The sequence below is a fragment of the Gorilla gorilla genome, chromosome 8 (genome assembly GCF_029281585.2).
Source record: "Gorilla gorilla gorilla isolate KB3781 chromosome 8, NHGRI_mGorGor1-v2.1_pri, whole genome shotgun sequence".
NCBI classification, from domain to species: domain Eukaryota; kingdom Metazoa; phylum Chordata; class Mammalia; order Primates; family Hominidae; genus Gorilla; species Gorilla gorilla.
The window spans coordinates 114,205,133-114,232,674 of record NC_073232.2 but is presented as its reverse complement, the minus strand read 5'-3'; the positions used below and the strand labels follow the sequence as shown (position 1 = coordinate 114,232,674).

The window sequence follows — 27,542 nt, the reverse complement described above, 5'->3', positions numbered from 1 at the left end:
CTGAGTAATATTCTGCCATATGTATATACCATATTTTGTTTATTCATTCATCTTTTGATGGACATTTGGGTTGCTTCCACCTTTTGGCTGTTGTGAATGATGCTGCTGTAAACATGGGTGTACAAATACTTGTTTGAGTTCCTGCAATCGCTAGTTTTTTTGAGATTGTGTGCGTTTAATTATCTTAGGCCAGTGGAGTGAAGTCCTAAGACATTTAGAGACATGTACTCTGAGCTGGCCAGGCGTGATGGCTCATGCCTGTAATCCTAGCACTTTGGGAAGCCAAGGCGGGCAGATCACTTGAGGTCAGGAGTTTGAGACCAGCCTGGCCAACGTGGCGAAACCCTGTCTTTATTAAAAATGCAAAAATTGCCGGGCGCAGTGGCTTACGCCTGCAGTCCCAGCACTTTGGGAGGCCGAAGTGGGCGGATCACGAGGTCAGGAGATCGAGACCATCCTGGCTAACACGGTGAAACCCCATCTCTATTAAAAATACAAAAAATTAGCCAGGCGTGGTGGCGGGCGCCTGTAGTCCCAGCTGCTCGGGAGGCTGAGGCAGGAGAATGGCGTGAACCTGGGAGGCGGAGCTTGCAGTGAGCCGAGATCACACCACTGCAGTCCAGCCTGGGCGACAGAGCAAGACTCCGTCTCAAAAAAAAAAAAAAAAAGAAAGAAAAAGAGAACCCCTACTTTAACGAAAGGGAAATGGCGTAAAATAAGTAGGTCAATAGCCTACTACCACCTTATTTTAAGTTGACCTTTTAAAACTACTACCAGGAGACAGCCAAGTGCAGTGGCCCATGCCTGTAATCCCAGCTACTCGGGAGGCTGAGGCAGGAGAATCGCTTGAACCCAGGAGGCAGAGGTCACGGAGAGCTGAGATCGTGCTGTTGCACTCCACCCTGGGCAACAAGAGCAAAACTCCATCTCAAAAACAAAAATAAATAAATAAAAAATAAAAATAAATAAGTAAATAGGCCAGGCACAGTGGCTCATGCCTGTAATGTCAGCACTTTGTAGGGCTGAGGCGGGTGGATCACCTCAGGTCAAGAGTTTGAGACCAGCCTGGCCAACATGGTGAAACCCCGTCTCTACTAAAAATACAAAAATGGCTGGGCACGGTGGCTCACACCTGTAATCCCAGCACTTTGGGAGGCCAAGTCCAAGGCGACCGGATCACGAGGTCAGGAGATGGAGGCCATCCTGGCTAACACAGTGAAATAAAAAATACAAAAAATTAGCCAGGTGTGGTGGCAGGTGCCTGTAGTCCCAGCTACTCAGGAGGCTGAGGCAGGAGAATGGCTTGAACCCGGGAGGTGGAGGTTGCAGTGAGCCATGATCATGCCACTGCACTCCAGCCTGGGCAACAGAGTGAGACTCTGTTTCCAAAAAAAAAAAAAAATGCAAAATTATCCGGGCATGGTGATGGGTTCCTGTAATCCCAGCTACTTGGGAGGCTAAGGCAGGAGAATCTCTTGAAGCTGGGAGGTGGAGGTTGCAGTGGGACAAGATCACGCCACTGCACTTCAGTCTGGGTGACAGAGTTGAGCTCTGTCTCAAAAAAAAAAAAAAAAGAAAAAAAGACATGTACTCTGAGCTTATAGGATTTTTCCTTTGGTCACTTTGTTATGTGAGGGGCTAATCAGTGGAATTGTGATCAAAGTATCGTTTTTGGTGGCAAATATAGATATTGGCCCTAGATAGCTCCTGTATCCCCAACAAATATTTTTCAAATTGAAGTTTGGGTGGATCCAATACAGTTTCATAGACCTCAGCAGTGGGAGTTCAGAGACCTTCTTCTCCCCAGCATGATTTGTCCTTAATGCAGTTTAGCTCCAACCAGCATATTGGCTTTGGGTAATTTATTTAACCTTTCTGAATTTTGATTTGCTCATCTGTAAAATGGGAACAATAATACCTACTTCATCAGATAGTTAAGAGGATTCAGTGAGAAGAATATACTTTAAGTGCTTTACATAGTATCTAGCACCTAGCAAGCACCTAATAAGTGTTACCATTCCTGCCATTTATGACCATGGTATTTCTCACTTTGAAAAGAGGTGAATGTAGTTTGAGGAAGGTGATTTCTGTAGTTAAGTGTCTTTTTTTAAGGTATCAGATAGAGGGTAAAAAAAAAAAAAGGAAAGTTTGAGATGCTCTGTGTGAGCTTCTGGACACAGTTATTAACTTGTAGTAGTTGTCATTCTTCTGGAGGAAATGATGCATTCCTCTGTGATGTGTCTCTTCACGTTGGTATTTTGGGACAGCCCATTCCCAGGGATGTGGAGTATGGGCCCATGGGCATTATCTCTTCAGGTTTGGAAAGTCTCAACTACCAAGCTTGCCCTTACCCAAAAGGATATTCTCTGCAACAAGCCATGCCATTCTCTTTTGAGGGAGTGAGCAGCCATTGCTCACCTGATGGGCAAAGCTGTTTACACAGTGTTAAGTTTCTATACCGTAAGGTCATGCTTCGTTGGAAATCTCTCAGACCAGGAGTCAGGCCTTTGGTGAAGAATCCTGTGTTAGCCCTTTTCCCCCACTTCATTTTAGAAACTATTATTTAACAATGAGAAACATGATAAGGCAAAGGATTAAATTAAACGGTACATCCTGTCCCTCATATCTTCATGAGTGCAACATTTACTGTACTTGATTGCAAAGTCTTACAGATGTATGACTGATTAACAGTACTATGTTTATGCAATCATCCCCTTATTTTTTAGTTATCTTAACTCTTCCCTGTATGTACTGCTACTTCTGTGAGTGTCCTTGGAACAATTTGGCTGGTCATGTGCCCAGATGGCATCAAGTGGACAAGTGGATCAAGGGCAGTTTTCTAAAAATGTGTGTGTATGTAGAGGGGGTGAGTCAGGAGCCTGTTAGCATGAGCTCTGTGTTGGCACTGAGATCCTGAGTGCCAGTTCTCTGCTGTCCTTGAAACTGCTCCTGACACAGGGCATTTTCTTCTTTGGCCTAAACCTGTCTTTTTTGGCATAAACCCTGTGCAAAGCTCGGTCTATAATAGTTTATAAATAAACCTGGTTATTAATTGTTTATACTCATATTTTTTTGTTTTGGTTCTGATTTTGTCTAAAGAAAGGGGATCTTGGCTCCCTTTAATGTCCATATCCAATCATCTTCCATTGGCAGTACCTAATTTTGAAGAAGGCAACACTGACTGAGGGAATTAGGAACAGTTTTAGTTGATAGTTATGTGCTTAAAAAAAAAAAGAGAGAGCAAGCAGCCACAAGGGATAGAGAGGTGGAGGTGAGAGCTGAGATGTAGATAAGACAGCAGAGAGCAGGCCAAGGAGCTGGCAGAGAGGCCTGCTGAGGTGGCTCGTGCTGAGCAAAGCTTCTGGGAGTCTTTTTGTGTTGCCAGTGAGTGACAGGAAGGCGATAATGAGGTATTAAATACTTGTACTTTAACAGGTAGCTGAGGACCAAGGGAAAATGGGGACCAAATATATGAAAATGACGTAGAGCAGCCAACAGGTGGAGAAAGTTATAAACCAGAGTCTAGAGAAGTGCTGATAACAGTATAGTCAGCAGGTCTAAGCACACCATTTATAGTAAGCTGTAACCCCACTTTAACGTTCAGCTTGATCTCGCACCTTTATTTGTTTAATCTTCTTTTTTTTTTTTTTTTTTTTGAGATGGAGTTTTTGCTCTGTAGCCCAGGCTAGAGTGCTGTGGTGCAATCTCGGCTCACTGCAAACTCCGCCTTCCAGGTTCGAGCGATTCTCCTGCCTCAGCCTCACGAGTAGCTGGGATTACACGTGCCCGCCACCGTGCCCAGCTAATTTTTGTATTTTTTAGTAGAGATGGGGTTTCACCATCTTGGCTGGGCTGGTCTCGAACTCCTGACCTCATGATCAGCCTGCCTCAGCCTTCCAAAGTGCTGGGATTACAGGCATGAGCCACTGTACCTGGCTTATCTTCTTAATGGCATGGTAGAAAGAACACTAAACAGGTGACAAGGTCCTAGTCCCAGCTTAGTCACCAGCTAGTTTGGGGTGAGGGTGGAATGGGGCATGGAGTTTTCTTATCCAAAAATGAGGAAATCGGATTAAATGACCTAAGGCATTTTCTAGCTCTAAAAATCTATAATCAGCTATGTCAAAGCCTCACAGACTTAAAACTCCCATCATATCAGGTCAGAGGCTAGAATCTGTGTGTAGTGGTGTATAGGACACTGAACAGTTGATATAGTGAGTGCAAAGTCAAGGAGATGATGATGGAGAAAAGCACTATTTCATGGGATATTTGGGACATTCTCTCTTGAAGAAGAATTACCATCTGTGATGTCAGAGGCTTCATTTTAGTTGCCTGTTAAATTCCCTGTAGATAATTCTTTTTTTTTTTGGAGAAGGAGCCTTGCTCTGTCGCCCAGGGTGGAGTGCAGTGGTGCGATCTCGGCTCACTGCAGCCTCCGCCTCCCGGGTTTAAGCAATTCTTCTGCCTCAGCCTCTCGAGTAGCTGGGACTACAGGCGCACGCCGCCACGCCCAGCTAATTTTTTGTATTTTAGTAGAGACAGGGTTTCACCGTGTTGCCCAGGCTGTTTTCTCGAACTCCTGAACTCAGGCAATCTGCCTGCCTTAGCCTCCCAAAGTGCTAGGATTACAGGCGTGAGCCACTGCGCCCAGCCCCTGTAGAGAATTCTTACTTCCAAGTGAGAAGACCTTGGTTCTTGGGGGAGCGGAATATCTGACCTGCATTTTCAGGGGCAGAATGCAAGCCACTCTGGCACTGACTCTCAGAGTATTGTGGTACTGGACTCTCCCTTTCAATACTCTGGCTCCGCTAATGCCTGTGGCAGTTGGGACACAGGTTGCCCGTGCCAGAATTGCTCTCTTCCTCCTCTAATATTTGTCACTTTGTCATCCTGGATTCTGAATCCCAGAGATCAAGACTAGCTGTAGTCCAGCAGAGGAGCAATAAATCATTGCTCCCACATCCTTTCCTCCAGGTTTCCTGCCCTTTAATTACCACATAGCCACTGCTGAGGCTGCATCTCTGTGCTGTGCGTCCTGGGGACAAAAGCCCTTGTTGATGGGATGTGTGCAAAAGCTGCTTTGTCTCTAGCCGTTATGTTTTGCAGAGTGCCAAGCGTGCTGCCCATCCCTTTCTCTCGCGTCTATGATTTTATAGAGTCCGATTGTCAGGTAGTATATCATTAACAGGGCTTGTCTAAACTCTGGGGATTAGGTGGTGGGGTGGGCAGCCCCCACATAGCTCACTCAGCAAGGTGATCTTCTTTAAGGAGGGAAGTTTGGGTTAGTCATTTTTATGTGAATTTTAGCTAGCCCCCTTATTCCTGTGCTCCTGGTAGGAGCTAAGCAGGTTGTGTGATCCTGAATGGGCTCCCTTGGAGCCTTTTTGTCCCCCCAGTCCAACAGATACTTGATCACTTAACAGACACCATTAAAAGGGCCAGCTGCCTATCGTTTGCCTTTTCATTATGAAACCCCAGAGAACTCAAGTTGGGGCTGGGGTAAAGAGTTTATAAATGAAGATGCCTATCTCCTTCATGCCTGGCAAGGCTTTTTTACTATTTGAGGGGAAGATTCAGGCTTTAGAAACAGAATGTGGGTGAAGCCAGCCTCTTGTACTTTCCTTGCCTGCTGTTTCTTTACTGTACCTGTGCTTTTAAAGGATTGAGAGTGAGGGGTGTTGTGTGGTAGGCAGCAAGAGTCTGGAGAGTCTCACTCCTACTCATCATTCCCTGCTGTTCCAAATCAAAGCTCACATCTCTTCTTTAAGAGTAGTAAACTTCACACAAAACTCTGACAGCATGGGAGAATGAACTTCTTTGCTGGCAAAGAAGCAGATATGGTCCTAGAAAAAGAGAGGTCAAGCCTTTTCTTGGGTCTGTGGAAGGTGGGGGTTTGTGGGGGAGAAGACAGAAGGCCCACAGATTGCCTGCAGCTGCTGAACCCCTTTATAGTATCCCATCAAGTAGGGGAGGTAGGTACAGGAGCATTATCTGAGATGGGCAGAGAAGCAGGACTCATTTCGTGGACAAAATGTGCTAGGTGAATGAGTATAAGGTAACTGATAACTTCTTTTATGCTTAATATTTATTTGCAAAAATGTCTGAAGCTGCACTGCTAACCTAGGGACTTGGCAGTCAGTCTCTTTATTGAGGTTGCTTGGGTTTTAGGAATCTCTCCGCTCGCTAAGAATTGCCAGGCAGAAAGAGATTTCAATAAATATTGTCACTGTGACGAGAGGTCAGCGCAAGCTTCACTTTGTTTGAATAGTTAGAGCAGTTAAGGGCTTTTTTTCTTTTTATGAGCTCTCCTCATCTAGAGGAGTACATACAGTATAGCTGCTATATCTGGTGACCAGTTAGAATGGATACATTTTCCTCTTAGCAATGATGTCTGAAACAGATACATGTCTAAAGCTTGATGACAATAGAAGCTAGCAGCTGAGGGTGGAAGGGGGACCCTCATTTTCACCTGTAAATTGAGCAAATTTGATGGGGAAATCACCATGTGGGAGTAAATTTGAAACACCAAGATGTCAGTTTTATAGTCAAATTTCTGAGCTTAATTGCTATTTAAGAAGTGGCAAAAAGAAGTAGCTATTTCAAAACCTTCCATGAACAGATAAGCAGACACGTGCTTGGGAAGGTGAGTGCTTTCCTCAAATATACCTACCTTACCTGCTTTTTAAAAGACCTTGGTGGCTGAAACTTACTCACTCTAACCCTCTGGATTTTTTTTAGAGCTAGTCTGTTTTTATTTAACTTTATTAATCATGGTTTGAATAGCTTGTTGATGTCTTTTTTTTTTTTTTAAAGCCTTGATAAATTTGCTGAAGTTCCTTATGTCAAATGAGACTGTACTTTTGGCCAAACACAACATTTTTACATTAGCCCTTATGGTGAGTATCAAAACAAATACTTCTTTTTCTGAAGCCATATGCTAAGGCAGAAATGCACTGGTTTGAAACAGGAGCTGGTGGTCTGGGGACTAAGCCATAGAGGGAACCAGACCTATATATATTTTTTGGATCCGAATCTGGACTGGTGGTCCCCACTCTCACCTATGTCTTTGGCAAACTCTGCATGACTCTCTTTCCTTCATGAAAATATATTGTCTGGCAGGGGTGGGTATAGGTTAGATCTCTGTGTATGAATAGTGAGCCTTGGTCCCAACTGAGAGACTGCTGTATACTACTGCGGTCTCTATGTTGGTAAATAGCAAACCCTCTGAAGGTTCCATCATGGCTGCACTTGGTTTCTGAGGGACATTACAGATGCTTGCTTATCCAGCTGGTTATTTGGGATAGAAGGAGGCCATTGTGCATTCTGACTATCTTCTTAGGATATTATACAATGTGTTCTTAAATGTTCAACATTAGAGGGAAAAAAAGTCTTGCTTCATAGCATTTGCTGATTTTCATTGTAGAGCTACACCCACCATGGCCAATTTCAAGCTATCAATGTGACATCAGAGTCATGCAGAGTTGGGAAGCAATGTGCAGTAGCACACCATTATATGACGTTTGCACCACACAGATATAATAGTTATAAATCTCCAGAGCATAGGTTATAGTAAAAGGTAGAAAATAATTAGGAAGTGATAAGTTTTTAATATTTATTACTTTCATTTTAATATAATTTATTTAATTATAAGTTTATATGAGTGAATTTTTTAATAATGGCTGTGTTTAACAACTGGCTTACAAAATTCCTGAAAATTTTACAGTCAACTCTTGCAAGACAGTAAGAGCTGGCTACAGCATACCACTGATAATTTCTAGTCTTCATAGCCTGATGCCTATATATGGGCCTTTCCTTCTTTTTTAGATTGTGAACCTATTTAATATGTTTATCACATATGGCGACACATTTCTGCCAACCCCCAGCAGCTATGATGAACTTTACTATGAGATTATCCGCATGCACCAGAGCTTTGACAACCTCTACTCCATGGGTAAGCTGCCTTTTCTTTTTACTCCTCTCTCCACCATTTGTCTAGCTTTTGGCATATAAGAGGAAAAGACTACGATTCTCCTCTAGTTGTTTGGTGCCCTGTGTGGCACAGAAATATAGTAGTCTCCTCTTCTCAGGCAATAGAAAGGTACATGTGGGCCTTTTTGCCTTTAGGAATTCAGATTTCATCTCAGTGTAAAGCTGGTTAGCAGCCCTTTGTTGATGTTTGTGAGAGAGAGAGAGAGAGAATAGGGAGGCTTGTGGATTCATTGAATGCCAGGGAGAAGGAGGTGAAAGAGTGGGTGGGAATTGACAGCAGCAAATAAAAGAACTTGGATCCCAGAACATTGTGTAATTTGCGGATGTCCAGGATTTTAAGGAATCTTAGTGTACCTATGTATTTTTAGCATAACTTACAAGTGGAAGTGGGCATTAGATAAAAATCTTTTTTTGCAAATCTTTTGGTGATTGGCTCACTGAAAATGTACTCTCAAGCTACAGCAAGTATAACTTATTTCTGAAAGAAGTCATATGTCCCTATAAGTTTGGAATAGGGGCCTAATTAATTCTACCTGTAGTATAAAGGTTAAGGAAAAATCTCTGTAGATTGCACAGAAACAGCCACTCAGTAAAACTATCTTATTTTTAAAACCCAAATTTATTAGCTTTATTGAAGTATAATTGACATATAAACTGCACACATTTTAATTATACAAATTTTAATAAGTCTTGACATATGTGTACGTATGTGAAACTATCACAATCATCAGGATAATAACCATATCCGTCACCTCCCAAAAGTTTCCTTGTATCTCTTTTAGAATCCTCTCATGTCTCCTTCACCACCTTCACCCACTGTGCCTCATCCCTGGGCAACCACTGATTTGCCTCTGTCACTGTAGATTGGTTTGCTTCATCCTTTGTGATGAGATTAATTGTGAAAATCCCAACCTCTCCATGGGACTCCTGTATCATGAGGAAACTGGAGAGGGTTTGGAACAAGTACCAGGAGAAAGAATAGAAGCAGCAGTGGAAAAGAAGGATTGCCTGGGAGGAAAATATTTTTTTTTCTAGTATACTTTATTTTTTAGAGAAGTGAAGGAAAACTTTTAAGAGAACTTTATAAGAGAACCTTTGCTATAATGTCTTAGGCAGTGCAAGTAGGGCCTTGTATTAGTAGGATGTTTTCAATGGCAAGTATCAGAAAACTCGGACTTAAAACTATCTTAAAGAGTAGGAAAATTATATGACAGTTCTAGAATGGTATGATCAGTTGCTCAACAATGTCTACAAGGACCCAGGTTTTTAAAATATCTCCTCTCTCTCATTGTAATAGCTTTAGCATCAAGTCAGTTGCCCATGCAACAGCAAATTTCAGTTGTCCCATCAAGACCCATCTCTTTTTTTTAGGAGCTTGGCAGCCTTACATAAGAACTCTCTAATAGACTTCACGTTGGCTAGATGTGCTCAGGTTACCCTAGTGTGGTTTGCATCTGCCTGACTTCACCAACTTCCTGAGAATGTAGAATGTAGAATTTTCCAAGGGTAAAGAGCAGCCCCAGAGGTTTTAGCACTCATTGGTAGATGAATAAAGATGCTTTTCAACGAGAAAAGGAAAGAGTTGGAGTGGGGGAGATATTTTATAAAAGTCTGACATACCTGCTCAACTGGGCCATATGTAACTAGTCAAATGAGATAAACCCTTGTAGCTACAGCAACAAGATAAGAGAAGATACCTGTGAATGTCCAAATCTGCCAAGGGAGTAAAAATGTTAACCAGGAGGGCACAAATAGGAAAGTGAAACACAGCAAACAATAGGAGATAGCATGTTTCAGTGCTCTGTTTTATATAAAGTATAAACTTATGCTGAAAAAAACTTGTTTTTTATTAACCTTTTTGAGACATAATTTACATATATGGCAAAAACCACCCTTTTAAATGTACAGTTTTGAGTTTTGACAAATGCATATAGTAGTGTAATTATCACAAAAATCAAGATATAGAAGAGTTTCACTATCCAAAAAATTTCCCTTGTGTTCATATGAGGTCACCTCCTTTGTCTACCCACAACCCCTAGCAACCACTGATCTATTTTCTGTTCTCTTGGTTTTGCCTTTTGCAGAACATCTTATAGATGGAATCATATAACCTTTTGAGTCTGGCTTCTTTCATATAGTATTTCATTTGAAATTCATCCTTGTCATTGCATCTATCAGTAGTTCCTTCCTTTTTATTACAGAGTAATATTCCATTGTATGAATTGCCATCTTAGTTTATCCATTTATCAGGTGAAGGACATTTGGAAGGTTTCCAGTTTTTAGCGATGATAAATAAAGCTCCTGTTAACATTCTTGTACATTAGTGAATACAAGGTTTTTTTTTGTTTTTGTTCTTTCTTGAGACAGGGTCTTTCTCTTTCACCCAGGGTGGAGTGCAGTGGCACAATTATGGCTCACTGGAACTTTTACCTCCTGAGCTCAAGCAATCCTCCCACTTTAGCCTCCAAAGTAGCTGGGACTACAGGTACATGCCACCACGCCTGGGTCATTTTTGTATTTTTAGTAGAGACAGGGTTTCGCCATGTTGCCCAGGCTGGTCTTGAACTCCTGGGCTCAAGCAACCTGCCCATCTCGGCCTCCCAAAGTGTTGAGATTACAGATGTGAGCCACTGTGCCCAGCATGAACCCAGGTTTTTATTTCACTTGGTTATGTACCTAGCAATGGGATTTTGGGGTATTGTGGTAAGTATGTTTTAACTATATAAGAAACCACCAAACCGTTTTCCAAAATGCATGTTCTATTTTACATTCTCTCCAGCAATGCATGAAAGTTGTCGTCATTCCATATCATATCCAGCACTTGATATTCTCCACTTTTTTGTTGTTGTTGTTGTTTGCTTCTAGATATATAGTGCTACCTCACTGTTTTTAACTTTGCGTGAATAATGATGTTGAGCATCTTTTCCTGTCCTTATTTGCCATCTATATATCTTCTTTGGTGAAGTATTTGCTCAAATCTTTTGCTCATTTAAAAAAAAAAAAAAAAGGCTGGGCACAGTGGCTGACGTTTGTAATCCCAGCACTTTCAGAGTCCCAGGCGGGAGGATCAAGACTAGCCTGGCTAACATGGTGAAACCCTGTCTCTACTAAAAATACAAAAATTAGCCAGGCATGGTGGCACACACCTATAGTCCCAGCACTTTGGGTGGCCAAAGTAGGCAGATCACTTGAGCTCAGGAGTTCGAGACCAGCCAACATGGCAAAACCCTGTCTTTACCAAAAATACAAAAATTTATCTAGGTGTGGCAGTGCATGCTTATGGTCCTAGCAATTTGGGAGGCTAAGGTGGGAGGATCACTGGAGCCCAGGAGGCTGAGGTTGCAGTGAGCTGAGATTGTACCACTGCACTCCAGCCTGTGTGACAGAGTGGTACCCTATCTCAAGAAAAAACAAAAACCAGTGCACACCAAAGTTTATAATAGCACCATTCACAAGTGCCAAAAGGTGGAAGCAACTCAAGTGTCCATTGACAGATGAATAGATAAACAAAATATGGTATATACACCCAGTGGGATATTATGCAGCCTTCAAAAGGAAAGAAGTCCTGTTACATGTTGCAGTGTGTATGAACCTTGAGGATATTGTGCTAAGTGAAATAAAGCAGTAACAAAGGGGTAGTACTTATATGAGGTATCCAAAGTAGTTAAATTCACAGATATGGAAAGTAGGATGATGATTACCAGGGGCTTTGGGAGGAGACAAAGAGAGTTGCTTAATGTGTGTAGAGTTTCAGTTCTACAAGATGAAAAAGTTCTGGAGATCTGTTTTACAGCAATGTAAATATACTTAACACCTAAATTGTATGCTTAAAAATGGTTAAGAGGGGCCCCTCCAAAAATAGAGTATCTTAGTTATTCACAGTCAGTTAAAGATTGAACTTCTCCTCTTTTCCCCCTTCTTACTACTGCCATTGATGAGTCTTTTTTAAAAAAGTGGTTAAGAGGGTAAATTTTATGAGATGTCTTTCTTTTCTTTTCTTTTCTTTTTTTTTACCACAGTAACAACAAACCTAAACTCTAAAGTTTTTTTAGATTTTACCAATTTTTCCATTAATGTCTCTTTTGTATTCCAGGATCCCATCCATGTTACCACATTACATTTAGTCATCGTGACTCCTTAGTCTTCTCTGGTCTGTGACTGTTTGTGTTTCCTTGTTTTTTATGACCCTGATAGTTTTCAAGAATGTTCCTCAATTTGGGTTTGTCTTGTGTTTTACTCATGGTTTGACTTGGATTGTGGATTATAGAGAAAAATGTCACACAGTCCAAGTACCCTGACTTATCACTGATGATACTAACCTTGATCACTTGGTTAAGGTAGTGTTTGCTGTGTTTCTCTACCACAGAGTTGTAATTTTTTCTACTTTTTCATAGTCTGTTCTTTATTTTGTTTTATTTTTGTTTTTATCATGTCTTATTCTTTGGAAGCAAATCACTAAATGCAGCCAACTTGAAAGTTGGGGGACAGGGAGGTTAAGCTCCACCTCCTGCAGAAAAGGGTATCTATATAAATTATTTAGAACTTTTCTGGAAGAATTTGGTTGCTGTTGCTACTGCTGCTGCTGCTGTTCTTATTCCTCTTCTTCCTCCTCCTCATCCTCCGCCCCCCTCCTTCCTTCCCTCCCTCCCTTCCTTCCTTTCTTCTTCTTCTTTTTTTTTTTTTGAGACGGAGTCTCGCTCTGTGGCCCACACTGGAGTGCAGTGGCACAATCTTGGCTCACTGCAACCTCCACCTGCTGGGTTCCAGGGATTCTCCTGCCTTACCTCCCAGGTAAATGGGATTACAGGCCCATGCCTCCACACCTAGCTAATTTTTTTTTGTTTTTAGTAGAGATGGGGTTTCACCATGTTGGCCAGTCTGGTCTTGAACTCCCAACCTCAAGTGATTTGCCCTCCTCAGCCTCCCAAAGTGCTGGGATTACAGGTGTGAGCCACTGTGCCTGGCTTTCTTCTTTTTTTGGAGAGAGTGTCTTGCTCTGTCACCCAGGCTGGAGTGCAGTGTCAATCACAGCTCATTGCAGCTTTGAACTTCAGGGCTCAAGCAATCCTCCCACCTTGGCCTCCTGAGTAGCTGGGGTTACAGGTATGCATCACCATACCTGGATAATTTATTTTTGTTTTTTTGTATAGATGGGGTTGCCCTATGTTGCCCAGGCAGGTCTCGAACTCTTGGGCTCAAGCGATCCTCCTGCCTTGGCCTCCTAAAGTTCTGGGATTACAGGCATGAGCCACTGCACCCAGCCAGTATATGTTTTAATCAAAAGCTTACTGGAGTTTTGATTGGGATTATGGCAAACCTATAGATCATTTTGGGGAAAACTGATATCTTGATAATGTACCTTACAATCCCTGACAAAATATATCTATTTATTGAAGTCTGATTTTTCTCACGAATGTTTTGTTGTTTTTACAACATGAAAATCTTGCATATATTCTATTAGATTTATCTTAATGTATTTCATGGGATTTGGTGCTGTTAGTATTTTTGAAAATTTTAATTTTTAATTGTTTATTGCCAATATGCAGAAACACTACTTTTTAAAATTTTTTTAATATGACAGCTTTATGAGACATAATTCACCTACCTTATAATCTGCCCATTAAAGCATACAATTTGTTGAGTTTCAGTATAGTCAGAGAGTTGTACCACCATCACCACAATGAACTTTGGAGCATTTTCATCACCCCAACAGGAAACCTACCCATGAGTGGTGACTCCGCATTTACTGCAATCTCCTGAGCTCTAGGCAATCACTAATCTATTCTCTGTGTCTGTAAATTTGCCTATTCTGGACATTTTATATAAATGAAATCATACAATATGTGGTCTCTTGTGACTGGCTTCTTTTATTTTGGATCTTTTCAAGGCTTATCCATGTTGTATCCGTGAAGTAACAGTACTTCGTTCCCTTTTTACTGTGGAACAATATTACATTGTGTGGATATACCACATTTTATTTATCCGTTCATCAATTGGTAGACATTTAGGTTGCTTCTACTTTTTGCTGTTATGAATTATCCTGCTATGAGCATCCATGTACAAATTTTTGTGTGGGCGTGTTTTCATTCTGTTGAGTATATACCTAGGAGCAGAATTGCTGGGTCATATGATAACTTTGTGTTTATAACCTTTTGAGGAACTGCCACACTGTTTGACCTCACTTTTCCAATGTGGGTGTACCATTTTACACAAGCAAGAAACAATGCTGATTTTTAATCTTGTGTCCTGTTATCTTGCTATTTTTGATCTTGTATCCTGTCATCTCACTTATTGGGTTTATTAGTTTTTGTAACCTTTTTGGGATTTTCTACATAGACATTCATGTTGTATGTGAATGTTGTGTGCCTTTTATTTCTTTTTCTTGCCTTATTGTACTGGTTACAGCCTCCACTACTATGTTAAATTAGAGGGTAAAGATGGACATACTTGCCTTGTGTCCAATCTTAAGGTGAAAGGATTAAGGTTATCCTCCATTAAGTGTGATGTTAGCTGTAGGTTGTTCATAGATGCCCTCTATCTGGTTGAGGAAATTCCCTTTTATTTCCTGAGAATTGTTGTCATTAATGAATGTTGAATTTTGTTAAACATTCTTTAGCTTGTATTGCCATGATTACATGGTTTTCCTACTATTGTCTGTTAGTATAGTGATTGATTTTTAAATGTTGACCAACCCCACATGATTATAACATCATTTTTACATATTGTTGTATTCGATTTGCTAGTATTCATGAGGTATATTGGTCTGTAGTTTTACTTTCTTACAATTTCTTTTTCTGGTTTCAATATTAGTTAATTTTGGCCTCATAATATGAATTGGGAAGTGTTCTCTCATTGCTCATCTTCTGTTTTCTAGAAGAATTTGTTTAAGAGTGGTTTATTTCTTAAATGTTTGGTAAAATTTGCCAGTGAAGCCACTGTGTCTGGAGTTTACTTTCGTGGAAGATTTTAAACCATAAGTTCAATTTATTTAATAGATACAGGACTATTTAAGTTGTCTATTTAGCAGTGACCTTTGGAAGTTTGTGTCTTTGAAGAAATTTGTTTTATTTTGTTGTCACTTTTATGGGGCATACAGTTGTTTGTAATATTCACTTTTAATGTCTGTAGGGTCTGTACTTAGTTTCCCTCTTTCATTCCCTATATTGGTAATTTATATTTTCTCTTTTTTTTTTCTTCATCAGTTTGGATAGATGTTTATCAAGTTTATTGATTTCCCCTCCTCAGAGAACCAGCTGTTGGTTTTATTGATTTTTTTTCTCTGCCATTTTTCTGTTTTATTGATTTATGCTCTTTATTTTCTTCTTATTGCTTGCTTTGAGTTTAATTTGCTCTTTTTTTGCTAGTTTTTTAGGGTGCAAGCATAGTTCATTGATATGAGACTTTTCTTTTTTTCTAATATAAATATTTTGTACTATAAATTTCCCTTTAAGTACTGCTTTAGTTGCAGCTCATAAATTTTTTTGTTGTATTTTTATTGTCTTTCAAGTTCAGTGTATTTTCTTATTTCCCTTGAATTTCTTCTTTGACTTTTGAATTTTTTTAGAAATGTGTTGCTTAATTTTCAAATACTTGGGGATTTTCCAGATATTCTTCTGTTAGTAATTTGTAGTTTAGTTTTGTTTTGGCCCAAGAATATTGTTTGTATTATTTCAATGCTTCAAAATTTATTGAGACAGGTTTTATGGCCCAGAGTATGGTCTATCTTGGTAAATGGTCCATTCCACATGCACTTGTATTTTGTTCTTGGTGGGTAGAGTGTTGTGTAAGTTTCAGTTTGGTTGAGTTGTATGATAATATTGTTCTCTGTTTTCACAAATTGTTCTGTCTACTTATTATAAAGGGACAGAGAAGATTGTTGAAACATTCAGCTGTAATTGTGGGTTTGTCTGTTTTCCCCTTTTGGTTCTTTTTACTTTTTGGTTCATGTGTTTTGTAGCTCTGCTGTTAGATAGATACACATTTAGGATTATTATATCTTGGCAAATTGACTCTTTTATCATTATATAATATCCTCCTTCACCCAGGTAGTATTCCTTGTTCTGAATTCTGTTTTGTCTGACTTTAATGTAGCCACTTTGGCTTTTTAAATTATTAGTATCTGCATGCATACCTTAACTTTTTTTCTTTTTAGAAGTGAGTTCTTGCTATATAGCTTGACTACAGTGGCTATTCACAGATGTGATCATAGTGCAATACATCCTCAAACTCTTGGACTTAACTGATCCTTCTGCCTCAGCCTCCTGAGTAGGTGGGACTACAGGCACATACCACTGTGGCTGGCTTATATATTTTCCTGTTAACTATATTTTTATATTTAAAGTGTCTGTCTTGTACACAGCTTACAGTTGGGTCGTGTTTATTATCCAGTCTGATAATCTCTGTATCTTATTTGGCATATTATCTATACATATTTACAATGCGATAATCAATATAGTTTCTTTCAGTTCTACCACGTATTTTGTTTGCCCCTCCCCGCACTTTTTGGCTCTTCTGTACCTGCTTTTCTGCTTTCTTTTGGATAATTTGAATATATTTAAATATTCCATTTTAATTTATTAGTTGGCTTTTGGGCTATATTTGTATTTTTTAGCAGTTACTCTAAGATTACATTGTATGTACCTTTTGCAGTCTAAAGTCAGGATTGTACCACTTCAATAAAATGTAGAAACTTTGCTACTATATAGGGTCTATTTTATTTATTTATTTATTTATTTATTTATTTATTTATTTATTTATTTATTTTTGAGTTTCGCTCTTGTTGCCCAGGCTGGAGTGCAATGGCATGATCTCGGCTCACTGCAACCTCTGCCTCCCTGGTTCAAGCGATTCTCCTGCCTCAGCCTCCCAAGTAGTTGGGATTACAGGCATGCGCCACCACACCCGGCTAATTTTGTATTTTTAGTAGAGATGGGGTTTCTCCATGTTGGTCAGGCTGGTTTTGAACTCCCAACCTCAGGTGATCCGCCTGCCTTGGCCTCCCAAAGTGCTGGGATTACAGGTGTGAGCCACTGTGCCTGGTCTTTTTTTTTAGTTTTTAGGAGATGGGGTCTTGCTCTGTTGCTCAAGCTGGAGTGCAGTGGTGTGATTATAGCTCACTGCAGCCTTAAACTCCTGGGCTCAAGTGATCCTCCTGCCTCAGCCTCCTGAGTAGCTGGGATTACAGGTGTGAGCCACTGCACCCAGCTGGATATAGAATTTTTAGTTGGTAATTTTTATCTTTAAGTACTTTGAAGCTATTATTCTCCTTTTTCTGGCCTCCATGGTTTCTGAAAATAAATCTGTAGTTATTTGAATAATTGTTCCATTGTTTGTAGTATGTTGTTTTTCTCTAGCTTCTTTTTTTTTATTTTTGAGACAGAGTCTCGCTCTGTCGCCTAGGCTGGAGTGCAGTGGGGTGATTTCAGCTCACTGCAAGCTCTGCCTCCCGGGTTCAAGCTATTCTCTGCCTCAGTCTCCCGAGTAGCTGGGATTACAAGTGCCCGCCACCACGCCTGGCTAATTTTTGTATTTTTAGTAGAGACGGGGTTTCACCATCTTGGCCAGGCTGGTCTTGAACTCCTGACCTCGTGATCCACCTGCCTCAGCCTCTCAAAGTGCTGAGCCACCACCGTACCTGTCCTTCTCTAGCTTCTTAAAAGGTTTTTTTTTTTCCTTATCTTTGGCTTTCAGCAGTGTGATTGTAATATATCTATGCACAATTTTTCTTTGAGTTCATCCTATTTGGGGTTTGCTGAGCTTCTTGACTCTCACCAAATTTGGGGAAGTCTTTAGCCCTTCTGTTTTCACTGGGGACAGAAACTCTGCCCCAATTTCTGTCTCCTCCTTTTCTGAGACTATAGTATCACAAAGATTAGACTTTTCGATATTGTCCCATATGTTTCTGAGGCCCTGTCCCTCCCCTCCCCCATTTGTCTCTATTCTTCGTATTTAATTATTTCTATTATACTTTATGTTCACTGACTCCTTTGTCAGTCTATTCTGCTATTAAGCCCACCCAGTGAATTCTTTATTTCACATAGTACATATTTTACTTCTAAATATGTGTCACCCTGGCTGGAGTGCAGTGGTGCACTCTTGGCTCACTGTAGCCTCAAACTCCTGGGCTCAAGTGATCCTCCTACCTCAGCCTTCCAAAGTGCTGGGATTACAAGGCATTAGCCACTGTGCCCAGCTTTACTTCTAAATATTTTAATTGGTTCCTTGTTATGGCTTCAGTTTCTTTGCTGAACTTGTGTCTTTCCATTCATTTCAAGTATGTTTACCTTTTCCTCATGGAGCATAGTTATGATAACTGCTTTAAAGTCCATGATAATTTTAACATATGTGCCATCTCAGATATCTGTTTTTTGTCTTTTCTTTTGAGAATTGGTCACTTTTTTTGTTTTATTATATATTCTGGTTCTTTATGAGTAATTGTGGATTACCTCCTGGACACTTTTTTTTTTTTTTTTTTTTTTGAGACAGAGTCTTACTCTGTCGCCCAGGCTGGAGTGCAGTGGCCCACTGCAACCTCTGCCTCCTGGGTTCAAGCGATTCTCCTGCCTCATTCTCCCCAGTATCTGAGATTACAAGTGCCTCCCACCATGCCTGGCTAATTTTTTGTATTTTAGTAGAGATGGGGTTTTGCCATGTTGGCCAGGTTGGTCTCGAATTCCTGACCTCAGGTGATCTGCCCACCTTGGCCTCTCAAAATGCTGGGATTACAGGCATGAGCCACCGAGCCTGGCCTCCTCCTGGACATTTTTAATGTTACGTTGTATACACTCAGAGATTGGTTATAATCTTCTGGATTTTTTTTTTCTTTTTTGAGACAGAGTCTCATTCTGTCACCTAGGCTGGAGTGTCACCCAGGCACGCTCTCAGCTCACTGCAACCTCTGCCTCCTGTGTTCAAATGATTCTTTTGCCTCAGCCTCCGGAGTAGCTGGGATTACAGGCATGCACCACCACGCCTGGCTAAGTTTTGTATTTTTAGTTGAGGTGGGGTTTCACCATGTTGGTCAGGCTGGTCTCGAACTCCTGACCTTAGGTGATCCACCTGCCTCAGCCTCCCAAAGTGCTGGGATTACAAGCGTGAGCCACCGTGTCCAGCCTAATTTTTGTATTTTTTGTAGAGACAGGATTTCGGCATGTTGCCCAGGCTGGTCTTGAACTCCTGGACTCAAGTGATCTACCCTCCTTGACCTCCCAGAGTGTTGGGATGGCAGGCACGAGGCACTGCGCCTGGCCTCTTGATTTCTTTCTCCAGAAAAATGAGGATTCCTTTTGAGTTTTAGCCATCCATACAGTTCCGCTATGCAGCTCCGGAACTGGCTGACCCTTGGGGCAAAGCTGTAAGAGAAAATAGGAAAAATAAAACCTGGAAACCGACCCTCTTGTGAGTGTTTCTCCAAGTTTTGACTTCCCTCTATAATCTGTCTGCTTTTGTTTAATTTTCAGAGCCCTCAGATAATTACTTTTCATGTTTTGTCTAGAGTTGTTAGCTGTAATCAGCAGGAGATAGAGGCTTTAGTGGGCTTACTCTGCCATGCTGGAAGTAGAACACCACTTTTTAAAAAGATATTTTTGTTTAATATAAAATTTTTCATTCATTACTTTAAAAATCTCATTTGATTATTTGCTGGCTTACGTAGTTGCTAGTAAGAGGTCCGTTGTTTTCATCTTTGTTTCTCTGTGCATAATATCTTTGTTTTTCTCCGGATGCTCTTTTTTTTTTGAGATGGAGTCTCACTTTGTCCCCCAGACTGGAGCGCAGTAGTGCCATCTGGGCTCACTGCAACCTGTCTCCCGGGTTCAAGCGATTCTTGTGCCTCAGCCTCCTGAGTAGCTGAGATTACAGGTGTGCACCACCATGCTCGACTAATTTTTGTATTTTTAGTAGAGACAGGGTTTCGCCATGTTGGCCAGGCTGGTCTCGAACTCCTGACCTCAGGTGATCCACCCGCCTCAGCCTCCCAAAGTACTGGGATTACAAGCGTGAGTAACCATGCCCGGCCTCTGAATGCTTTTAATATTTTCTCTTTATCATTGGTTTTCAACAATGTGATTATCACATGCCTTGGCATGGTTTTCTTTATTTTGCTTGGGGTTCTTAGAACTTTTTGAATCTGTACATTTTTAATTTTCATCAAATGTGGAAATGTTTTGGCTATAATTTCTTCAAATATTTTTTGACCTTGCTCTTCTGTTCTCAGTTTGGACTGTCTCTCTCTCTCTCTCTCTCTCTCTCTCTCTCTCTCTCTCTCTCTCTCTCTCTATATATATATATATATATATATATATATATATAGGCTCAAGCAATCCTTCTGCCTTAGCCTCCCAAAGTGCTGAGATTATAGGCATTAGCCACTGTGCTTAGCCGTGGGTTTCTTTTTTAATATTTCCATTTCTTTCCTCATCATTTTCAAATTTTCCTCAGTCTTCCTGAATATATCGAACGTATTTCTAATAGATTTTTTTTTTTTTTGAGACGGAGTCTTGCTCTGTCGCCCAGGCTGGAGTGCAGTGGCAGAATCTCGGCTCACTGCAAGCTCCGCCTCCCAGGTTCACGCCATTCTCCTGCCTCAGCCTCCTGAGTAGCTGGGACTACAGGTGTCTGCCACCACACCCGGCTAATTTTTAGTATTTTTAGTAGAGATGGTGTTTCACCGTGTTAGCCAGGATGGTCTCGATCTCCTGACCTCGTGATCCACCCACCTCGGCCTCCCAAAGTGCTGGGATTACAGGCATGAGCCGCCGCGCCTGGCCTCTAATTGCTATTTTATTGTCCTTGTCTTCTTCCATTGTCTTTCTTCACGTCTAGGTCTGTTTCTACTGACTGATTTTCCCTCTGCTTATGCTTCATATATTTTTTTGTTTCTTATGGTTCATATGTTTTTGTTTCTTTGCATGCCTGGTTATTTTTGTTATTAGAATTTAGAAATTGTGATTTTTATGATGTGGATGCTGGATTTTGTTCTGTTTCTTTTATGTAACATTGGACTTTATTCTGGAATTTGATTATGTTATGTGGAATCAGTTGGATCTTTTCAAGGTTTGCTTTTAAGGGTTGAGGGTAGATCAAGAGCAACCTTGAATGTAGGCTAATTTGTCCCATTACAAATGCAGTACCCATTTACAGAACCTGCCTGATACTCCATGTGTTACTAGGTCTTTCCACTCTTGCTGGTGGAAACATAAGTTATTTTCTTTGCGGAGCGTGCCGTGAGCTCCTCAGTTTCTTCTCCTTTCCAGTGGTTCTTCGCCCTCAGCCTTTGGTAGTTTCTTCTTCCATATGCATAGATCAGTGTCTGCAAGAGATGTAAGGGATCTCCAGAGCTGTCTGTCAAACTCCCTCCTTGCCAGCTTTCTGCCCCACATCCTCTAGATGTCTTGGCCTCTCCAAATGCTGATCTCTATGTCTACAACTTGGCAAGACTTCTGGCTTCTGTTTAGATTCCTCTTCCCAACCCTGCAGTGTGGGAACTTTTCTGCAGGGCAGTTGTAGGGTTCACCTTCTTTGTTTTCCTCCTTTTAGGGGATCACAGTTCTATACTGCTTGTTTTCCAATGTCTGACAACCATTGTTTCATATGTTTTGTCCAGGTTTCTGTTGTTTAAGGTAGGAAGGTAAGTTATGTCTTATTACTGCATCTTGGCTAGAAGAGGAAAGACATTTTTTTTTTTTTTTTTTTTGAGATGGAGTCTTGCTCTGTTGCTTAGGCTGAAGTGCAGTGGTGCAATCTCGGTTCACTGCAACCTGTGCCTCCAGGGTTAAAGCAATTCTCCTGCCTCGGCCTCCTGAGTAGTTGGGACTACTGGCACGTGCCACGGCACCCAGCTAATTTTTTTTTGTATCTTTAGTAGAGATGGGGTTTCACCATGTTGGCTAGGCTGGTCTTGAATGCCTGACCTCAAGTGATCCACCCACTTCAGTCTCCCAAAGTGCTGGGATTACAGGCGTGAGCCACTGTGCCTGGCTCACTAAGACATTTTTGATAAAGGCACACACTTAATCTTCCTGTTTGGCTGCAGTGAAGCCCACTGTATGGGAAGGACTTCCACAGAAGCTACCCAGAACCATAAATGACATTATGTTTTAAGCTGTCTTTTCTTGTTTTTAAAATCAAAGGTAATTACCAATACTAAAGAAAAAGCATAGAAAATAATTAAAATCTTATAATTCCTTGGTTCTAGTACTACCACTGTTTTCACTGTTGTATATTAACCCACATGCATGCATAGTTTTACAGAGTTGTAATCATGATATCCTTCTAGCTTGTGTTTTTTAACATACAATTCATTTTTTTGTAATTTTCATGTCTCTTTTTAAATGGCTGCATATTATTTTTGTGTACTATAATTTACTACGTAAATGATGGCTTTAGTTTGAGGCTTTTAGGGAATTTTGAAATAATTTTGTGTTTCAGTTTGGTAGCTTAGAAAAGAATGTAAAAACCAATGGTGTTTCCAAAGGAAATGTAGTGATGAGGTCATCTGGGTGCCTGTTCAGTAAGGAACAGAGCTGACAGGATATTACAGAGAAGTAATCCGTGGACAGAGTTCAATACCTCTGTGAAAATGTGAGGAGGCAAAATTCAGCTCCATTTCATAAATGTCTAGGTTCTACCATCAGAGAACTTGTGATTTTGTGGGGGATCTGGTGAAAAACCAATGCATCTAAGTAAATTTCACAATTGAGTTGAACAATAAATGTATGGCTTCCTGAAACAATTTTGTTCATTACATGAATAAATTCTCACATGCAGTCAGTGAAACCTGAGTTTAGACTGTAGAGCTCTAACTTGGAACTATACCAAATTCCCTTGCACTAAATCTTATAAATTAAAAAAGCAGCACTGTTGATGTGTTTTATTAAGTCTTCTTTCTTCTTTTTCATTAAATTGCATGAATTTATAAATGTGAGACATTGCTGGAACAGACGTAGAGCAGCCAGATGAGCTTTCTTTCCCCCATCACAGCCACAGGCCCTCCCTCTGATAGAGCTTCTGCTGCAGCTCTTCAGAATCTTGGTCAGGCGTACATAGTGATGGTACTCAGCTATGAGGGTCATATACAGATTGGTCACACATTTCTTAATGTTAGTGAGGCCCTACTTTTTTTCTTTTGGGAAAGTCTCAGGTACATTCATTCATTCATTTGGGAGGTAGTCTGTTGAAATTAATAATAGCTAAAACTTATTTACTGTGTGGCAGGCACTAATCTAAGAGCTTTATATATAACAATTCTTTCATATAGGTATTGCTGTTATTTTCTAGTAGGTGGCAGGGGCTGGACTTGGACCCTGACCATTGGCTTCAGAGATCTTGTACTTAACTTCTCTACATAAATGTAGGCTCTTGAGTCATTTCCCTCCAGGTTTGAATTCCAGCTCCATTACTTACAACTTGTGTGAATGACTGCAATCAGTTACCGTACTTGTCTCCTCTGAGTCTTGGTTTTCCTCATCTGTATGCTACATTACATATTACCTAAGTTGGTCCAGTGCCTGGCACATAGTAAGCTCTCCGCATATTTAGCCCTTATTAATTAGCCATTCATTAAAACATACACTTAGAGTGCCTACCATGTGCTTGCTCTTTCAAGGAGCACTTGTGCTGTTTTGTCTCTTTTCTAAAATGGCATGTGTGGCTCTGAAGATCATAGCTGATAGAGGATATATTCAGGTCTGTATTTCTATTATCTTTCCTCTCTGTGTGAGTTTGGAAAAGGGAGAGAATTTAGTCACACAAGGGAAGAACGTTCTTGTAGATTCATTTTGCAGGTCAAACAGTTAAGTCAGAGGAGCAAAAAAAGGTTAATCTGTTCTCACTCATAGGTGGGAATTGAAAAATGAGAACACTTCGACACAGGGTGGGGAACATCACACACCGGGACCTGTTGTGGGGTGGAGGGATGGGGGAGGGATAGCATTCGGAGATATACCTAATGTAAATGACGAGTTAATGGGTGCAGCACACCAACATGGCACATGTATACATATGTAACAAACCTGCACGTTGTGCACATGTACCCTAGAACTTAAAGTATAATTAAAAAAAAAAAAAAAAGGTTAATCCTTGATTGACACATGACCATCCTCTATGTGGATGTGTCCTGTTTGACTGAGTTTATATGTTAAGGAGTTTATGCATATACATAGAGCAGGAAGGGACATCAACTAAGCCAGCCAGTTCCACTAAATCAGCCCCCACCATTAGGGAAATGATAGATATGGCAACAAGGTTACCCTCACATCACCACCCCAGTGCAGATTGTAAATGCATGCAAAAATTAAGTTATGGAACCCGGTTAGCAGAGGGGAGGGAAAACCTAAGGCAGAGAAGGAGTAGAGTATTTTGATAGAAAGTGAAAAGAAGTTAGAGAAAAAACTGGAGTAAAAATAGTTGAGAGAATTCTATAAGCCCTTGTATTTTTATCTAAGCTGAGGATGTTTTTAACAGAAGATTGGCGCGGGCTTTGTTTGGTTATTCTGAGAGTGCTATTCTGAGATGTGTCTTCATTCCTCATGTTTGTGTTTTATGCCGGGGGTTTGACAGATCTGTGTTCTTTCCTTCTTTGCAGTCCTGAGGCTTTCTACCAATGCAGGCCAGTGGAAGGAAGCAGCTAGCAAGGTGACCCATGCATTGGTTAATATCAGGTAAGGAATGAGAAGTATCTCTTGCAGAGTTCCTTGGCTCTTCCTGAGGTTTATTGTACCTTTCTAAGTAAAGTGTGTTGAACACTACTACTATTTTAAGCCTTGATGTCTGTAGGAGTGGAAGAAAAATTGTCGTACTTGATCAAGAAAAGCAGGAGTACACGAGGCTTTTATTTTATCATATTGAAACAGCTCAAAGTGCTGGCTGTTCTGTGAATTTTTTTACTGAGAGATGGTTACAAGCCCTTTTCAGGCATGCTAGTTGTCAGAGTGTTCTCTATGTATAGGTCATCTGAAAACTTTTCTCCAAAGATTTTCAGCTTTTCTCCATGACTTCAGTGAATGATTCATGGAGATCTAGAATGTTGACCTTTTACTTTACGTGACTATTTCTATTTATGGTAAACAGAGGCAATTGGAGTCCATGGGGCTGAGTCATTTTAGGTTGCTTATGAAACAGCAAGGCAATTACAGAGTGCTGTATGTATTGGATAAAGTTGTGTCAGGCATGGAGTTGGTCAGGGTCTTGAGGAGGCACCACCCATGCACAGGTGTGAGCTGTTGGTAAATGGAGAAGAGAAAATGCTTTCACCATTGGGAAACCTAAATTCGACTTTTCTTCTGTTCGTTGCTCCCTTTGTGCCTTTGATTTTTCATTTTCTCAACAGTTATTACACTGTTCTTATAAACAATTGAAAAATTAACATTGAGTAAAAGATGCAAACCCAACAGATGGGGAACTTGATTTAGCTCCAGATGTAAGCCTTGCCAGACATTCCTAGTAATAGTAATGCACATTTACAACTTGGTATAGATTCTAATGTGTGACAAAGCTGGTCTGTGATTTTTTTCCTATATCTTTTCTTTCTTTTTATTTAAAGGTAAAATGTCCTGTCCCTGCAGTGATTTACTACCCTGTTTGGCACATCTGGGCATAAAAGGAGAAGTGTGAAATGTGTGTGTTAAGAGGGCTGGGATGAGGGAGCATGGGGTGAGATGTGCTAACAAGATTGCAGTGAAGGTTGGTCTGCCTTACCTGTCACCAGACTCATTTTGCATCAAACACAATTTTATAAATCTCACAAATAAATGCATATCTGCACCTAGCAAATAATCCAGATACTGTGGTGAGGCCTTACGATAAATGCGATTTTCTGTAAGAATCAGGAATTACAAACTGCCTTCTCCCAAATATCCGTTTATGACCCAAGGGCAGCGTGACAAATGTGGGTGTTCGAATGAAGCACCAGGTCACCAGGTTCTGGGCTAGGGTATGAAGTGCATATGGGTATAATTTATGTTGTGTTGACTCATTCATGTATTTATGTAGGCCTTCCAGGCAGCTCCTTTTCATCTGGGGCCTGTTTCCTTGATCACATTCCTTTATACTTGCCTTATCTTCTGCTTTTCCTTTCAGTGGTTTCTGGCTTGGCTGCTGTCTGTGTTCTTCCCAAGGGCCATCAAGCAGCTGATTTAAGCTTTTGACCTCTCCTTTTTCTGACAGCTAAGAAAGGACTGGGCTGAGCCTTGTTACCATGTAACTTCTTTCTTCTCTTTGCATGACTGTCAGGCATATACCTTCATTTTCATTCCTTAAATTTCTCTGATGAACTTGCTGCAATAATCACATCATTTTTACTGTTGCTAATAACCGGACTCAGTATACATCTAAAGTAGCAAAAAGATCCAGTCATGGACAGGCTCAGTGGCTCACGCCTGTAATCCTGGCCCTTTGGGAGGCAGAGGCGGGAGGATCAGTTGAGCCCAGGAGTTCAAGACCAGCCTGGCCAACATAGTGAGACCCTGTCTCTAAAAAACAAAATAAACAAAGATTAGCTGGGCATGGTGGCACATGCCTGTAGTCCCAGCTACTCAGGATCCTGAGGTGGGAGGATCATTTGAGCCCAGGAGGTCAGGTTGAGGCTACAGTGAGCCAAGATCATGCCACTGCACTCCAGCCTGGGTAACAGTGAGACCCTGTCTCAAAACAAACAAATCAGTTTTCTTAAGAGATTATTGGAAAGAAGTGTTTGAATGTCACCACAGTAAGGCCAGATCAGGGAAAAATACAGGTAGTACTAAGCCTGCAAATGTTTACCCTTTTTTTTTTCTGACATCTATTCTCACTTATTAAATGCCAGACTTTGTGCTACTCTTTCTTATGCTACCTTCTTTAATCTTCAAACTCTATAGGGTGTATTATGTACTTTTTAAAATATACTTTTCCCAGTGAGGAAACTGAGTCTTAAAGATGTTGTATATTGTGGAAGGCCCCATATTTGTTCCTTGGCAAAGCTGAGAATTAATAATAGGTCTTCTTCTTCTTATTTTTTTTTTTTTTTCGGAGACAGGGTCTGACTCTGTCGCCCAGGCTGGAGTGCAGTGGCGCGATTTCTGCTCACTGCAGCCTCCGCTTCCCGGGCTCAAGCAGTCTTCCCACCTCAGCCTCCCAAGTAGGTGGGACTATAGGCACGTGCCACCAGACCTGGCTAATTTTTGTATTTTTTTTGTAGAGATGTGGTTTCACCATGTTGTCCAGGCTGGTCTCAAACTCCTGAGCTCAAATGATCCACCTGCCTTGGCCTCCCAACGTGCTGGGATTACAGGCGTGAGCCACCATGCCCAGCCTAATCATAGGTCTTCTAAGTCCAAGTTCAGGGCTGCTCTTTCTTGCAAACCATAATGCCTCCTTCTGTAAAGCTGCATTGAAGACTAACATGGAGGGTTAAACAGAAAACTCACCATGATGTATTGAAAGGAATATGGAAATTTGAGTTGGAAAAACTTATTTTTTTCTTTTGTCTCTACCACTTATTGTGTGACCTTGAGCAAGTTACTTAGCTTCTGTGGGCCTCTATCCACCCTCTGTAAAGTGGGGGTGATGGTGATAGCAAC

The 27,542-nt window shown here is 40.8% G+C and overlaps 1 protein-coding gene across 9 annotated transcripts in view; it reads left to right on the top strand.

Moving 5' to 3' along the window:
* Positions 1 to 27,542, top strand: part of ARMH3 (armadillo like helical domain containing 3) — a 211,171-nt gene that overhangs the window by 92,148 nt on the left and 91,481 nt on the right. For 6 of the 9 annotated variants that reach the window (XR_008668997.2, XM_004049989.5, XM_055352788.2 and 3 more), the window contains 3 exons: positions 6,814 to 6,896; positions 7,825 to 7,951; positions 24,572 to 24,647. Coding sequence is in view for 8 of the 9 variants with exons in the window: in XM_004049989.5 (XP_004050037.2) it covers positions 6,814 to 6,896; positions 7,825 to 7,951; positions 24,572 to 24,647 (286 nt within the window). In the remaining variant the exon portion in view is untranslated. The remainder of the gene's footprint in view (positions 1 to 6,813; positions 6,897 to 7,824; positions 7,952 to 24,571; positions 24,648 to 27,542) is intronic. The other 3 variants (XM_019035495.3, XM_055352791.2, XM_063710437.1) reach the window with 1 other exon arrangement.